Source organism: Lates calcarifer, linkage group LG6 (genome assembly GCF_001640805.2).
Source record: "Lates calcarifer isolate ASB-BC8 linkage group LG6, TLL_Latcal_v3, whole genome shotgun sequence".
NCBI lineage: Eukaryota > Metazoa > Chordata > Actinopteri > Centropomidae > Lates > Lates calcarifer.
The window spans coordinates 17,428,985-17,442,653 of record NC_066838.1 but is presented as its reverse complement, the minus strand read 5'-3'; the positions used below and the strand labels follow the sequence as shown (position 1 = coordinate 17,442,653).

At 40.7% G+C, this 13,669-nt stretch overlaps 2 protein-coding genes across 3 annotated transcripts; both read left to right on the top strand.

Moving 5' to 3' along the window:
* Nucleotides 1-634: 634 nt before the first annotated feature.
* LOC108889479 (deoxyribonuclease-1) lies at nucleotides 635-4,177 on the top strand. 2 transcript variants are annotated; one of them, XM_018685923.2, is made up of 10 exons: nucleotides 635-816; nucleotides 896-978; nucleotides 1,383-1,435; nucleotides 1,525-1,611; nucleotides 1,701-1,813; nucleotides 2,137-2,249; nucleotides 2,380-2,537; nucleotides 2,671-2,767; nucleotides 3,299-3,431; nucleotides 3,922-4,177. In XM_018685923.2, the coding sequence occupies exons 2-10, from the start codon at nucleotides 898-900 to the stop codon at nucleotides 4,038-4,040; spliced, it is 954 nt and encodes a 317-aa protein (XP_018541439.1). In that variant the 5' UTR covers nucleotides 635-816; nucleotides 896-897; the 3' UTR covers nucleotides 4,041-4,177. The 2 variants fall into 2 exon arrangements, with proteins under 2 accessions (XP_018541439.1, XP_018541438.1); XM_018685922.2 differs by having other exon boundaries at nucleotides 640-816; nucleotides 1,347-1,435.
* Nucleotides 4,178-4,786: 609 nt separating this feature from the next.
* On the top strand, nucleotides 4,787-10,355 carry abtb1 (ankyrin repeat and BTB (POZ) domain containing 1). Its single transcript, XM_018686059.2, has 12 exons — nucleotides 4,787-5,041; nucleotides 6,319-6,381; nucleotides 6,473-6,528; nucleotides 6,655-6,799; nucleotides 7,019-7,178; nucleotides 7,315-7,360; nucleotides 7,478-7,594; nucleotides 7,801-7,913; nucleotides 8,011-8,109; nucleotides 8,229-8,396; nucleotides 8,626-8,826; nucleotides 9,187-10,355. The coding sequence occupies exons 1-12, from the start codon at nucleotides 4,986-4,988 to the stop codon at nucleotides 9,391-9,393; spliced, it is 1,431 nt and encodes a 476-aa protein (XP_018541575.1). The 5' UTR covers nucleotides 4,787-4,985; the 3' UTR covers nucleotides 9,394-10,355.
* Nucleotides 10,356-13,669: the final 3,314 nt, after the last annotated feature.

The window sequence follows — 13,669 nt, the reverse complement described above, 5'->3', positions numbered from 1 at the left end:
GCTCTGGATCAGTGCAAAATTAGAAAGAAAAGTCAGTACTGTGATCCAAGAAGTTGTCAACCAAAAAAATCTTTACTGATAATAAATGAGAGCATGTGTGGAATCGGAAAAAAACATTTAAATTGGCTTTATGCCAAAATGAGATTCCAGTGTAGTGTACAGTAGTAGTGGATGAGCTGTGAAGGAAGCAGGTGTAAAAACATGATTGTAGTAGTATTGTGTGAGTCTCAAAGGATTTAAACTGTGCCCAAATTCCTTATTAAAAATGGATCCTACAAAAGCAGTTTTAGCCAAAAAACAAAGATTTATAATATATGTAGATTACCCACTAAAAGTGCCCAGAGATCATATCATCATGTATAACACACTGACTTTGGGAGCAGTCCTATTATTCACCACAGAATCCATCCATGTATCTAATCTAGTTATCTATCAGTGAGCCCTAAGAAAACTGTAATGTGGCAGGTTTTCAACAGAGAGAAAAATAGACTGACACAAACAGTTGGAACTGTTGCTACAGACATAATATCATACTTGAGCTATTTTTTCTTCATCTCTCTGTTTAGAGCAGTGTCATTTGTCATAGTTGGCGACAGCCGGCTGCACACAATAAAACTGGTCTGTCCTCTCACTCTTTGCTTTCTTTTCAAACTCTCCCTCTTGACACTGATTACCCAATCATCGCCTTTGCTTAAAAAAACACAGCTACAGACAAATAAAGTTTGTCATGCAATCAAGTGTGGGTTTATTCTGAAGGTTTGGCTGCATATGCGTCGTCAACTCAACATCAACACCAACACCAACACCTTATTGGAGGTAAATAAAGTCTACCTTGTGCATATTTATATTTATATTCTATGTGTAATTTTACATTTCTCTGCCTTTGTCTCGCCAGGCATGAAAATAGCTTCATTCAATGTTCGGAGGTTTGGACAGGCAAAAGTCTCACGTCCAGATGTTCTGTCGACTCTTGTCAAGGTAAAAACACAGGCTTTGGTGGGAGCTTTGGATTAACATAGAAACATTTAAAAATCAACAACAATTACAAGGGTTTAGTTTTGGGAAGCAGCCAAGGAGAGACTAAGCAGTTGTCTTAGGAACAAAGAACAACTGGCAGGGTATAGCATTAAGCCTTAAACTGAAAATGATATTCATACATTCCTCTGTAATTTGTAGCTGTTTCTCATGAAGCTGTCACAAGTTCAGATTTTTAAAAAATTATTGTTCTTATTGTTTTATCTTATTGGCTTTTATTGTTTTTATTTGCTTTGTTTTATGTTTGTGTACAGCACTTTGGTCAACTCTGCTGCTTTAAAGTGCTTTATAAATAAAGCTGAGTTTTACAGATTGTGTCTCAATATGACATTATACTGATCCTGGAGGTCATGGATGTGACCGGAAGATCTGTTAAAGTGTTCTTGGATGAACTGAACAAGTGAGTTTACATTTATTATTTCTAATAGAAGCAAATATTGTCACTTTTGACTGTTTATATGCTTACTTTTACCATCCTATACCTCTCAGGGTCAACACAACCCATCACTATGCACTGCAGATCAGTACCCGCCTGGGAAGGACCAAATACAAGGAACAGTTTCTGTTTCTATACAGGTGAGGTCAAATCATTTCACCTGACTGCAATACTCTCTTAATTTAACCACTGAACAGTTGCACTAAAAAATATTTTGTCCTACTGGAAGGGATGATGTGGTCGACCTGATAGACAGCTATCAATACGAAGACAACCAGGTGAACAACAAGGACGCTTTTGCCAGAGAGCCATATATTCTCCACTTCAAACCACACAACACAGGTCAGTCTCTGCACTTAACAGAGGTTTAACAGGTAGTTACATCATCAGAATCAGCGTGTTTGTTGATTTGATCGGTTGCTGTAGACATTGTAACGACGTTGCTGATGTGACTTCTGTGGTATGTTTGAGTCATGTCTGTACACGGACCTGTTTGTTTTTTGAAGTGAATGCATCAAATTTAGAGTGACATGTGGCTAAAAGCAGGCGTCAGGTTGATCAGGTTCTGTCAGTCAACATCTTGTGTGTGTATCTGCACGTTTAATTGTGTCCTGCTGGGGCACACAGCGTGCATTTGTGGTTTAACCAAACTATTTTTGTTGAAGTGCTGAACGATATAGTGCTGATCCCGGTCCACACCACGCCATCGGACTCAGAGAAAGAGCTAGATGAGCTGTATGAGGTCTTCCTGACGGTCAGAGACAAGTGGAAAACTGATGTGAGTTGCATCATCCTGCTGCAGTATTTTAGCATCATTGTTCCACTTCAAAGCAGTGCATTAATGAGCTCATGATACACACTATAACTAATTTATTAGTACTGAAATGGCTGCTCTTGATTTATTCCAGAACATTATGATCCTGGGGGATTTCAACGCAGATGGTGCCTATGTCACACGTAAAGAAATGAAGGAGATCCGTATTCGCAGCGACAAGAATTTCCACTGGCTGATTGGTGATGACGTGGACACCACTGCAAATACATCAAATGACCACACCTACGACAGGCATGTGTACAGTATTGTGTACATTATTATACTTGTTTTTTTTTACCCAGTAAAACAAAGAGTAGTGAAAGGACAGGAAGAAAATGTACATATTGTCATTATACACTGATTAATGGAATGAATTTGTTAATAGGATTGTTGTGTATGGAGACAACATGCTGGCAGCCATGGTGCCAAACTCAGCCAAGCCATTCAATTTCCAGCAAGAGTTTGCCATGACAGAGGAAATGGTAAGATTAGGTTTTCATGACCTACAAGTTACACTTTTTATTTATGCAGGTAAATAACTTTTTCATTGTCCTGTTCTGTTTCTATTCAAAACTAAAGATCAGTCCAATGACTTCAAGAAAACATCTCACTCACACCTTCCAACTATAATTAAGGGCTCACTTATTAAGGCAGTTGAGTGCTACAAGTACCTGGAAACAGTAACTGAGAGGAAGAACTTGACCTTTGACCTCAACACATCCGCAAACGGCAAAAGCACCTTTACTTTCTGTGCAGACTGAATACTTTTGATGTGGACAAGACAGTGATAAAGTTAATTTATAAAATCCCTTACTGAGCTCATATAGGTCCCCCAGGGTTAAAAGCAATAAATACATCTTTTTTATTTGGTTATTTGCTGTAACTGGTGTGATCAGTGTCCAGTGTCCTCATGTATGTTGTGATTGTGTGGGGTTTTACCTTCCTCTACAAATCTGATTTTCTTGTAAGGAACAATGAAGATCTCTGAACTCTGAATATGCAACCTCCCACAGGCCCTTAGAGTGAGCGATCACTACCCTGTTGAGGTAGAATTACGCAGCGCTCCTCCCTTCTGGATGAAGAGGAGCAACCACAGTTGTGACGTTGTTGATACCCACCAAGCATCAGTTAACAGAAATGTCACAGGTAACATGCAAACCTGTAATTTAGTCTTGTCAGTGGCAGACATGGAGTGAAATATTTGAGACGAGACCTACTTGTACTTGATGTGGAACTCTCTTGACATTTACAGTACAGTGTCGACTCTGTGAAAGGCAGGGGTGCAAATAATGAGAGGGAATGCTTGGAATTTGGGAGTGTTTCTTGTAAATCAGTTTCACAACTCAACTTAAATGTTTTACTCATGGAGCGCCCTATTTTTAAAAGCCATGCTTAAAATGGGACTTATCATTTTTGTGATCAGTCAGTGCCACCTCTGCGGTGATAACAGCTCAATTGGATTATAAGGCTAAAAGGTTAATTGGGTTTTATACCGTCAGTGTTTTTTCCACCTGTCAATTACAATGTTTTTATTAAAAATACACATAGAGTAGAGAATTCCTTCCAGTGACAGTTCTTAAGCATGTCTATTAAATTACTAATTATATGTGTTTTGTGTGTGTTTTCTTATCCTCAGAGAATTTGCAGGTTGATGTGCTGAAACTTCAGAAGGAAAATCTCCTGCTGGAGCGAGAAAAACTTCAACTTCAGATCTTCTTATTAAAACAACGACTTGCTAGTATGCAACTCAAATAATGACTTGTAGATGTCAGTGCTTCTGTTTCGGCTAAACTGTTTTTGTTTTTTATGATCATTTGTGTGTACAATTGATAAATAATGGTTTGTTTTGTGTGTTTTTAATTACACTGATAAGAAGCAGCATGGCCCATGTATATTGAGTCTCTTTGCGGTCGTTTTGCATACATGGTCGTTTTAAGCCAATCCTCTATTTACTATTATTATTATTATTATTATTATTATTATTATTATTATTATTATTATTAGATAATGACGAAGTTCACCTGCTGCTAAACAGGTTAGGTTGATAACCCATTAAACTCGCCTCATATGGTACAGGTTCCTAGGATTTTAACCTGTTCAGTGATTCATCCATGTCTCAAACAGTTACTCTGCTATGCATAATAAAGGTGCATTTCCGCTTTCATTTCAGTAAACGGGTTTTGAAAACCTACAAGGCAAAAACATAAACAAAACCGTAGATGGCACGTTGACGTGTGCTGCATTCAAGTGTCATGTGTGGGCTCCGATTTTCAACATTCTACAGCCGTTACGGTGAACTGTCACTCATTTAAATTACGTGCCTGTGGGTAGGAACGACAACAAACTATACATGTTGTGAAACAAGGTTTAGTAATGTAAAAAATAAAACGGGATACACAACTAAATGCTGCAAGAGAATAATACCCATCTGCCGTCTTGCGTGGCTCGTTCACTTTACCAATATTCTGTACCGCGAGTGAAGTAGCCACACTCTAGTCACGTGACTGCCGGACCTTTTCGACCAAAACACTGAGGAACCAAGCAGGTTGTTGACAACAACTGTGCAAGAAGCTGTGACAGCTAGCCCACTTTCTCAGCGTATACCCAGCAATCTCTGAAGCTATACCAAGTCATCGCTCACCTGTCCAGTAGACAGGCCGTCTCAATGCATTACAGAGGACCGAAAACACCGAGGGGATCATGGATGTGTCCGATTTGTTTAGTAGTTGCAGAAAGGGCGACATTTGTAGAGTCAGGTAACCAACTGACGTTCGACTGACGTTATTTGGGCTTGGTTGTCTTTGCTTCTGTGTGCTAAAAGTAAACTTAATTTACTTGACGTGGTTGCAGTTAGCTTTGTTAGCTTCTTCGTTTCTCAGACCTGTCTCTCAAAACATTAGCCCTCTTTTATTTGGCCTGCTCTGGACTGCAGTGCTGCAGCTGAACACAACGCTAACTGCATCGTATTGCAAGTAAACAAGAGGGTTGCTAACATTAGCTTTGATGACCCAGCTGGTAACTTTAGCTAACGTTTGTAGGTCAGCTCCTCAGTTTCCAGATGCAACGTAGGTTACTAGCTGTCAGAGGCGGATGCTTAACAGGAAGGTATGTGGAGAATTTTCTGCTCCCAGCTTAGTGAGATACTTCCTGTGCTTTGGGACAGACTGCTAATTTTCAAGAGCAGGAATCAATCATGACAAGTCAAAGCAATGTACAGTTTGACCTACCTAGCCAGCTCTGCAAAATATAGGATATGTTTAATTTTCATGAAAAAAAAGTCAGTGTGTCAGTGAATGTAGGTTACATGCATAGTCACCAACATACTGTGCACAGCAATACAAAAGAAGGCTTGTTTACTGACTGATTCCTATGTAAGTAACGTGTGTAGCTGTGTGAACAGTGTGGCTTCCCTGTATTTCCATCGTGCATTTTGGCACATAACTGACGTGCAATATGCACAAGCTGCCCTCTGTTCAAGTTCTTTATTGTTACTTTGTAACAATAACAATAAATATTGTTTTCCACTGTGCAACATGTATGACAGATGAGACACCACTAAAAGTCGCCTTCCTCAGTCTCTACAGGATTTGCTGGGCCTTCTTGGTGAGAGGTGTGGTGGTGGTGGACTAGGTCAGGTGGTCTGCAATAAGAGGGGTGCTCACTGTGTCTCCTCAGTCTTCCCTGTGTTTAAGGATAGGTTGCTGTTATTGCACCTTGTAGCTTGTTGCTCCACCTCCTCTCTATAGTCTGTTTCATTGTTGTTCGTGATGTGACCCAGCACCAAACTTGATGATGTGGTCGGAAATTGATCTGGGCAGTGCAGTTATGAGTCAGCAAGGTGTGCAGGAGTGGGCTGAGGACACATCCCTAGGGAGATTCCAGTGCTTGTTGTGGTGGTGCTCGAGGTTCTCTTGCCTAATCTCACAGACTGTGGTCAGGATGGGCATCAGTATCTCAGCTTATGATAGGCTGTCACTGTGTAGACTCCTGTATATGGCTGTAACCAGTCATTTCTTGTCTTTTTGTCCCTAAGATACCTTGTTGAACAAAGAGATGTGGACCTTAATGTAAGAGATAAATGGGACAGCACCCCTTTGTAAGTACAATTTAGGCAATCAGTCTAATTCTTTAGGTAACACAGCATCATCATCCTAACCACTTGAAATGTGAACACTCTTGCTCTTCAGGTATTACGCCTGTCTCTGTGGTCATGAGGAGCTGGTCCAGTACCTGTTGGCTAGTGGTAAGACTGGTAACACAAACATAATAAAAGTCTAAACAGTGAGACTACTATACTTTGTTGAGCTTTATAATTGCACTGAAATGTTCTGTGGTATCATCTGAGTTTTTTACTTTTCTTTGCTTTCAGGTGCCAAGTGTGAAGCCAACACGTTTGATGGCGAGAGGTGCATGTACGGCTCCCTGAATGACTCTGTTCGACGCCTGCTTAAGGACTATAAGTGTGTCAGTGTCCGTGCTATGCAGCGGGATGATTTCAACTATTTCCTGCACATGTAAGGATAAAGCACCTGATAGTTATTCATGTAAATCATCCAACTTCTCTACAGAGCAGTTCATCAGCTGCTTCAGTAGTTGACACTAAAATGAAACAGGATCATGAGATGAATGAACTGCAAAAGCACAGTATGCTACATTTATAGATTGTACATTAATCTGCTGGACCACACACAATGTGGTAATGTAATCCAGACATTTATGGGTTTTTGCTTTAGGTTATTGGAGCAGGGTCAACACAGCGACGTCAAGTTCCTGGTTCATGGACAAACATTTCCAGCCCACCGCTGCGTTCTCAGTGCACGCTCCGAGTACTTCACTGAAATGTTTGAGACCAAATGGAAAGGAAAGAACTTGATCACCCTTAAACACCCTCTGGTAGATACATATATATTCAGGCTGAATCATTCTGTGCTTCTGTATATTGTCTTCTTCGTCATTAGATTGTCATGTCTTTTACACAGTACAAAACAGCCTTATTGTATCATGTGCATAAGAGCTGTTTTGATTTCAGATCAACCCTGCAGCCTTTGGAGCCATCCTGCAGTATTTCTATACAGGTTGGTGTGTGTTCAAGCAACAAATATTCAATTTGTTGATCAGAGTTTTTAAACTTTGCGGGAAAAGACACGACCCTGCCATTCCTAACACATTCTTTTTTGGCCTTGATGTTACAGGACGGTTGGATATTGATATAAGCCTCGTGGAGGACTGCAGACGACTTGCTAAACAGTGCAAGATGGCAGAGTTAATAGAGGAGCTGGAGAGCAAATGCAAACAGCTTTATGAATTTGGTAAGACAGTACTCCTGGTTCACATTTACGCTGGTAGTATGTATGTTATTGCTGCAAAACATGCAGAGGTTTTTCAGATAGCCTCGAAATACAAAACACATCATAATTCCAATGCCTAGTTAATCTCTGCACCATTTTTCAGCAGCTTGGATTGTATTTTCCAGATGAATTATGTCTCTTTCTCTCTCTCTTTCTTCATACTGAAGTGTCCAACAAGCCAGGAATCTGTGTGAAGGTCCTGAGCCTGGAGCCTCACACCTGCCAGCTTCAGGAGGAGATGGCTCAGTTAGCAGACTGTGCACTGCCCACTGAACTAAGAGTAAGCACATGTTGGCAAAGAAATTGAGAATCTGAACCCACAATAGCTGCTGGTATTTGGCAGTTGTAAAGGATCTTGTGTTGCTCATTCCCCCCAGGTCGGATTTGGGGAACTTCCCTTTAACAGAGTCGACCGCTTCCCTACTTATCCTGACATCTGCTTCAGAGTCGATGGTTACGACTTCCTGTGTCATAAGGTACGAACTACAAAACTCACACAGCATTCCTCGGCTGCATTACAAACCCTCTTCCCCAGCCCAGATCCTGTCACTGTCAAAAAATTAGCATTAGAGTGTAATTGTGTGTGTGTCGGTAGGTGTTTTTCTGCGGGCGGAGTGATTACTTTAAAGCCTTGCTGGAGGACCATTTCAGTGAGGGAGAGCAACTACAGTCCCAGCCCAGCACCCCAGTGATAACTTTACACAACATCTCCAATGAAATCTTTATCCACATCATGTATTACATCTACACTGACTACACAGAGGTTAGTGCACAATTTCTGTCTGAAATTTGAAGTGATTCTGAAGTGAGTTTACAGATTCTTTATGGCCTGAAAAATTGCCAGAAGGATGGACTTTTTTAGAGCTTTAAGAAAGAACAAGCTGGCAACACCAGAGTCTTTCAGAGCACACACAACTCCTTATAAAATAAAGGTAATGATTCTTGAATTCACGTCGTTGTTTGACACCTGACCTGTCGCTCTTCATGTCCAGCTAACGACAGAGAACGTTTTTGACGTGCTGTGTGTGGCCGACATGTATCTGCTGCCTGGGCTGAAGCGTCTGTGCGGGAAGACGCTTGGCAAGACCATATGTGAGGACAACGTCCTGTGCATGTGGAAGACGGCCAAGCTTTTCCGTCTCTCTCGGCTGGAGGACCAATGCACAGAGTTCATGGCCAAGATTATTGAGCGGGTGGGTATCAGTCTTTGTGCTGTGCTTGAATCGGCTTTATTTTTGTCTAAGTAACAAGAGAGCGTTTTGGATATTCAGTCGTCTGAAGATCACAGAGAACGCTTCTGAACACTCAATGGACTGCTTGTGCATATATAGTCAAATTCAACACTGACCTCTGAGGCCGTGGTATAATATTTGTTGTTATTGTGTTTGTCAGCTACATGAGATAGGTCCCAGTTTTCACAATATAGCAGCTCTGGGCTGAGCTTGATTATCTGGATGTACTGGTCAGCCATACTCAACCCCCCTCCACCCCACCCACCCCACCCACTCAGGACAAATTCACACCTTTGTACCTGTCATACCTGTCTGTCACAGCTGGTGGAGCAGCCCGAGTTTGCCGAAATCATCAAAGAGGATGCCGCGTCGCTGGAGGAGCGACATGAGACCGACTCTGTCCCCTTGGTGGACGACATCCGCTACCACATCGCCAGCAACGTGCAGACATACAGCGCCATTGAGGAGGCCAATCAGAAGCTGGAGGCCTTGGAGGAGCTGCTGTCCAGCATTAATATTGACTGTTGAAAGGGCCGGTAGGTTGTGGTTCATGGCTGCAGCTGGGGTTTTCTTTTCTTTGGCAGGGGACACAGGATGATGCATTTGAAGTGAGAAAAAAATAAGAGGTGAAGAGAAAAACATATGCTTCTGTATGTTTGCAGGTTTTATTTTATTTACAGTATATTGCACAGAATATATATTTTGAAAGGAGCTGGTTTTGATGTTACAGGGGCGTATTCAGAGACAGCTGTTTATGTTGGCTGTTTAAAGTTGGTTTCTGTGAGACATACCAAATGTGGGAGAAGATATTTGGTATCATGTTAGCTGGTGGAATTTAGACTAGCTGTTTATTTAGTTGTTTTAAAATGTAGTTTGGGCCCAGCAATGTTCAGCAGTCCATGAACTCCAGTGAACTTGATGAAATTTTACTATGATAATGAAAGAAAGCAGAATGCAGTCCACAAGACGCACTGGCACTGGTCACATTTAAAAAGAGATATGCGTTCACTTCATATAGCCGGAAAATATTTTTTAATTTTGAACTTTTATTTTGAAGTTACATAGAAAATAGATTTATGATGCATCTCATGCACGCAAGCATTTGAAGGTATTGTTGAACTGCCTACTTTTATTTTGTGTTTGGCTGGATTTGGCGGCTGTAGTTCACCACACTGTTTGACCAATAACATTCCTCTAGCATGAATACTGAAACGCTCCGACCCCTCTGACATACTCCTGCACTTTGTGTACATTTAAAATGATACATCTATTACCAGCTGCCGTGTATAACAGAACCTTCGTTTGCCCCGTGTGTGTACAAGAAAATAAAGCCTTTACTAAACTGTCTGCATGTAAAAATTCAACACAGCAAAATATTCACAGATTTAATTTCAAAATGGTGATGTTATCCATTTCCCAGCCTTCTGTTAGAACAGTGGATAAATAACTGCTTTTGGTTATGGCAATTAAACATGGTCTAACAAGCATAAGTAGTGTTTTATTCAGTGCATCTCATGAATGAACAACTACTGGTCTAATAAGGCCTTGGTGACCCCCAGGCTTTTCCTCATGACATATGAGGTTTTAAGTGTAAGTATGTAAACAACTATTGGTTGGATTGCCATGAAATCTGGCACAGGCTTTCCGATCAACTTCAGCTGCACTGATAACCCCAACCCCAACTTTTTGGTTTTGTTAAAGCAATATTTTACATTAGAAAAAAATACTTTTCCTTCCATTTGTTTCATTCGTTTATCTAACATTTTAAGATCAAGTTTTGGAAGCCACCTAAAGATGGCACCATTTCTCAGTTTATCATCACTACGGCTGTAGTGACTTGCCTGCCACAGAATGGCTGTTTCTTGGAAGAAACAGCTTTTCAGGCATTGTGGGAAACAAATAAATCCTTCATCCTGAGCTCTGAATTCATGGGAACAGTTTCTGAATGGCGCCGTTTGACAGTTGTCCATTTTTCAAATCATTCATTCATCACAAGTTCACAAAGGTGTGTTGAAGGGCAGTAAATAGTTAGGCACTGATACATGTTTGCAGTGATTTAGATGCGTGTATATGTGCGTCAGTGTGCTTGCTCTATAGTTTATAATTGGAGTCCCCGTGGACTCCATCACTCCCATTTCAAAGAGTATTGGAGGTGACGACAAAGCCGTATGTCACCTTAATGGAGCCCTGAGGTTCTGAACAGTGGGTGAGCTCAAATCCCAGCGGGGGAGTGCACTGTGGAGCCGAGCTGCAGTTAGAACACATTAAAGTGCAGTTCAACTGAAAACTCTGAGGCCATCCGTTAGACAACAAAACCCTTGGCTTCTAGCCCAGCTTCTCGAAGGCTTACATGTTGAAAAAGACAAGAATAAACAACACGATTAGTTATTACCCCAGCGAGCTTCCTTTACAAATGTTTTATGGTTGTTGCTAAGTAACTCACTGTGGTTTTGGTCTTTGGTGGGAAAGGCCAGTTTATTGGTTTTCATATTGGACAAATGGATGTTGATGCAGTTTACAGGAGGATCTTATATTTCTCGTCATTTTATTCAATTTCCATGGAGACTGTTTACAAGCCGATCCGGCCTCTCTGGGACAGGAGCTTAGTGCCACAGTGAGTTCCTGTTCAATGGCTCTACACCTCTACATTGGCCCCATGTCAGAGCAGGACGGAGTGCAGCCTGGAAACTGGGAGCTTGGATTTACTTGAAAGCAACACTTCATCAGTTATATCCGACTTTGAATGACTGTAGGGATGGCAACGTCGGTCAGTCCACTACTTTGGCCCAGACAAAAAATCTCAACAGGCCCTGGACAGATGGAGATGAAATATTGCATTCATCATCATTCATTGTCCTCAGAGAATGTCGCCCACTATTTTGGTGATCGCCTGATTTAACCTTTAGTGCCACCAGCAGGCTGAAATCTTTGACTTTTACTAAAACATTTCAAAAACTGTTCTATGGACTGCCATGAGATTTGATGTAAATACTTAGGAAAGCCTAGAGGATAAACTCTATTAACTTTTCCTGGAGTTCCATTGTGAAGTTGAAGTGAAATATCTTATATATTATTATTATATACAGCTATTTGATGGATTTCATTGAAATTTTGTGAATTTATTATGTTGCCTTCAGGATGATGATCCCCTGACCCCAGCACCATCATCAGGTCAGATCTTATTCTGTGACATATATCTTTAGTTTATGAGCAAAACTGCAAAACATCCCCATCCTCCTCTGCTGTACTTTAGTGCTAATTAGCCACCGTCAGCATGCTAACACACTAAACTTAAGATGTGTTGAAATGTTGCTCTAAGCACTGTGGTGCTGTAAAGTCTTGTTCTCTCCACCTTGGTTACACAACTCTTTTGTTGTCAGTGAACATGACTCACAACCGAATTTCGTGGTCAGTTCATTTCTTGGCACAGCAGCAAAAACATTCTTTGCAGCCTGTCAAGCCATCAATCAGATTGCCCCTTTGCCCTGTGTGATGATATTTCCTGGAATAGTTTACAATGGATGACCGTAATAACTCTTCTTATTAAAGGTATTAACATCACTGTAAGTCATTGTTTTTAATGTGCATCATCTTACCAGTGACACCCAATAGTCAAACTTTAATTTAATTTAATTTATGTGACCTATGCATGTTTATCCCTTACATTTTTTACATATTTAGTTGGGTAGTATATTGCCATACCAGTGTGGCAACAAACTGGTCTGCGTGCAGTTTTAATATCCTCAAATCAAATTCCAGCCTCCTTCACAAAGGACGTTGACTCGTACTGAATGTAATATATTTTATTTTCTCTGTCCAAGTTATGACTCATATTTGTCATGTGTCTAGAACAGTCCTTAAAAAAACAACATTTTTTTGCACTGACGATTTCCATGTGTTTTTGCTTGAAATCTTGCAGAGGACAACAAAGGGTAAAATCTCTTGGCTCTTGACTCATGCCACCGTGTGACTCACTGAGACTTCACTGTGACATCTGTCTCTTCATACAGGAATCTGCAAAGGCAGAAATCTACCAGACAAATAGAGAAGCAGCTCTGTTTTCTGTTTATTCCCTCAATCTCCTTTCAGTTGTGTGTGTGCCTGGGTATTGGTTTGACTCCTGGGTGTGCAATGTAATACATAAATGGGCCTCCTTTGATACAATCACTGGCAATAATAGGTCAACAGTAGGATGTTGAACATATTAAGAGCAGCACTACATTTTGCTCCCATGGTTTCCTTTTTCTCTGGTCTTCTCCCTGGTTCTCCACACTGGCTCGTTTTGGTGGTTTCTCACACCTCAGGTGCTTCAGGGCTGACGTGTACACAACATGCAGAGTTGTGTCGTTCATACCATCTGTCCATCTGTCTCTCCAGGAACAAACATGCTCATCTCAACCATGATATTCTTCTATATGTGTCTCACACGTAGGATTCGTTATATTTGGAGCAGATGGAAAAACCAGCAGGTGGCTGGACATAAAGCTAATAACTTTAACTCTGGAGCTTTGTTGCAGGTAAGACATGTTTGTGTTTTTTATATATATGTTTCACTTGAGTTTGTCTACCTTATGCTACTTCATAGGTTTGAGGTCATCATCTTGAATCGCTCACTTTTCTGTTACTTTATCCTTCTACTCCAGGGAAATATTGTAAGTTTTCCTCCAGTGTATTTACTTGATAACTTTAGTCACTTACTTTTCAGATTCAAATTACTACATATAAAATATAGGATATATTATTCAGTTATTATGGTTGTTTTAACATTGTGTTGTATATTTCAGCCAAAGGTTTTAGCCATAAC

Bases quoted from the DNA above. Each gene is read 5' to 3' on its own strand.
- abtb1 (XM_018686059.2), top strand. From the start codon at position 4,986: ATGGATGTGTCCGATTTGTTTAGTAGTTGCAGAAAGGGCGACATTTGT. The intron at 8,397-8,625 runs GTTAGTGCACAA...CTTCATGTCCAG, and splicing joins TCTACACTGACTACACAGAG to CTAACGACAGAGAACGTTTT. The intron at 8,827-9,186 runs GTGGGTATCAGT...TGTCTGTCACAG, and splicing joins TGGCCAAGATTATTGAGCGG to CTGGTGGAGCAGCCCGAGTT.
- LOC108889479 (XM_018685922.2), top strand. From the start codon at position 898: ATGAAAATAGCTTCATTCAATGTTCGGAGGTTTGGACAGGCAAAAGTC. The intron at 979-1,346 runs GTAAAAACACAG...TGAGTTTTACAG, and splicing joins TTCTGTCGACTCTTGTCAAG to ATTGTGTCTCAATATGACAT. The intron at 2,538-2,670 runs GCATGTGTACAG...ATTTGTTAATAG, and splicing joins AATGACCACACCTACGACAG to GATTGTTGTGTATGGAGACA.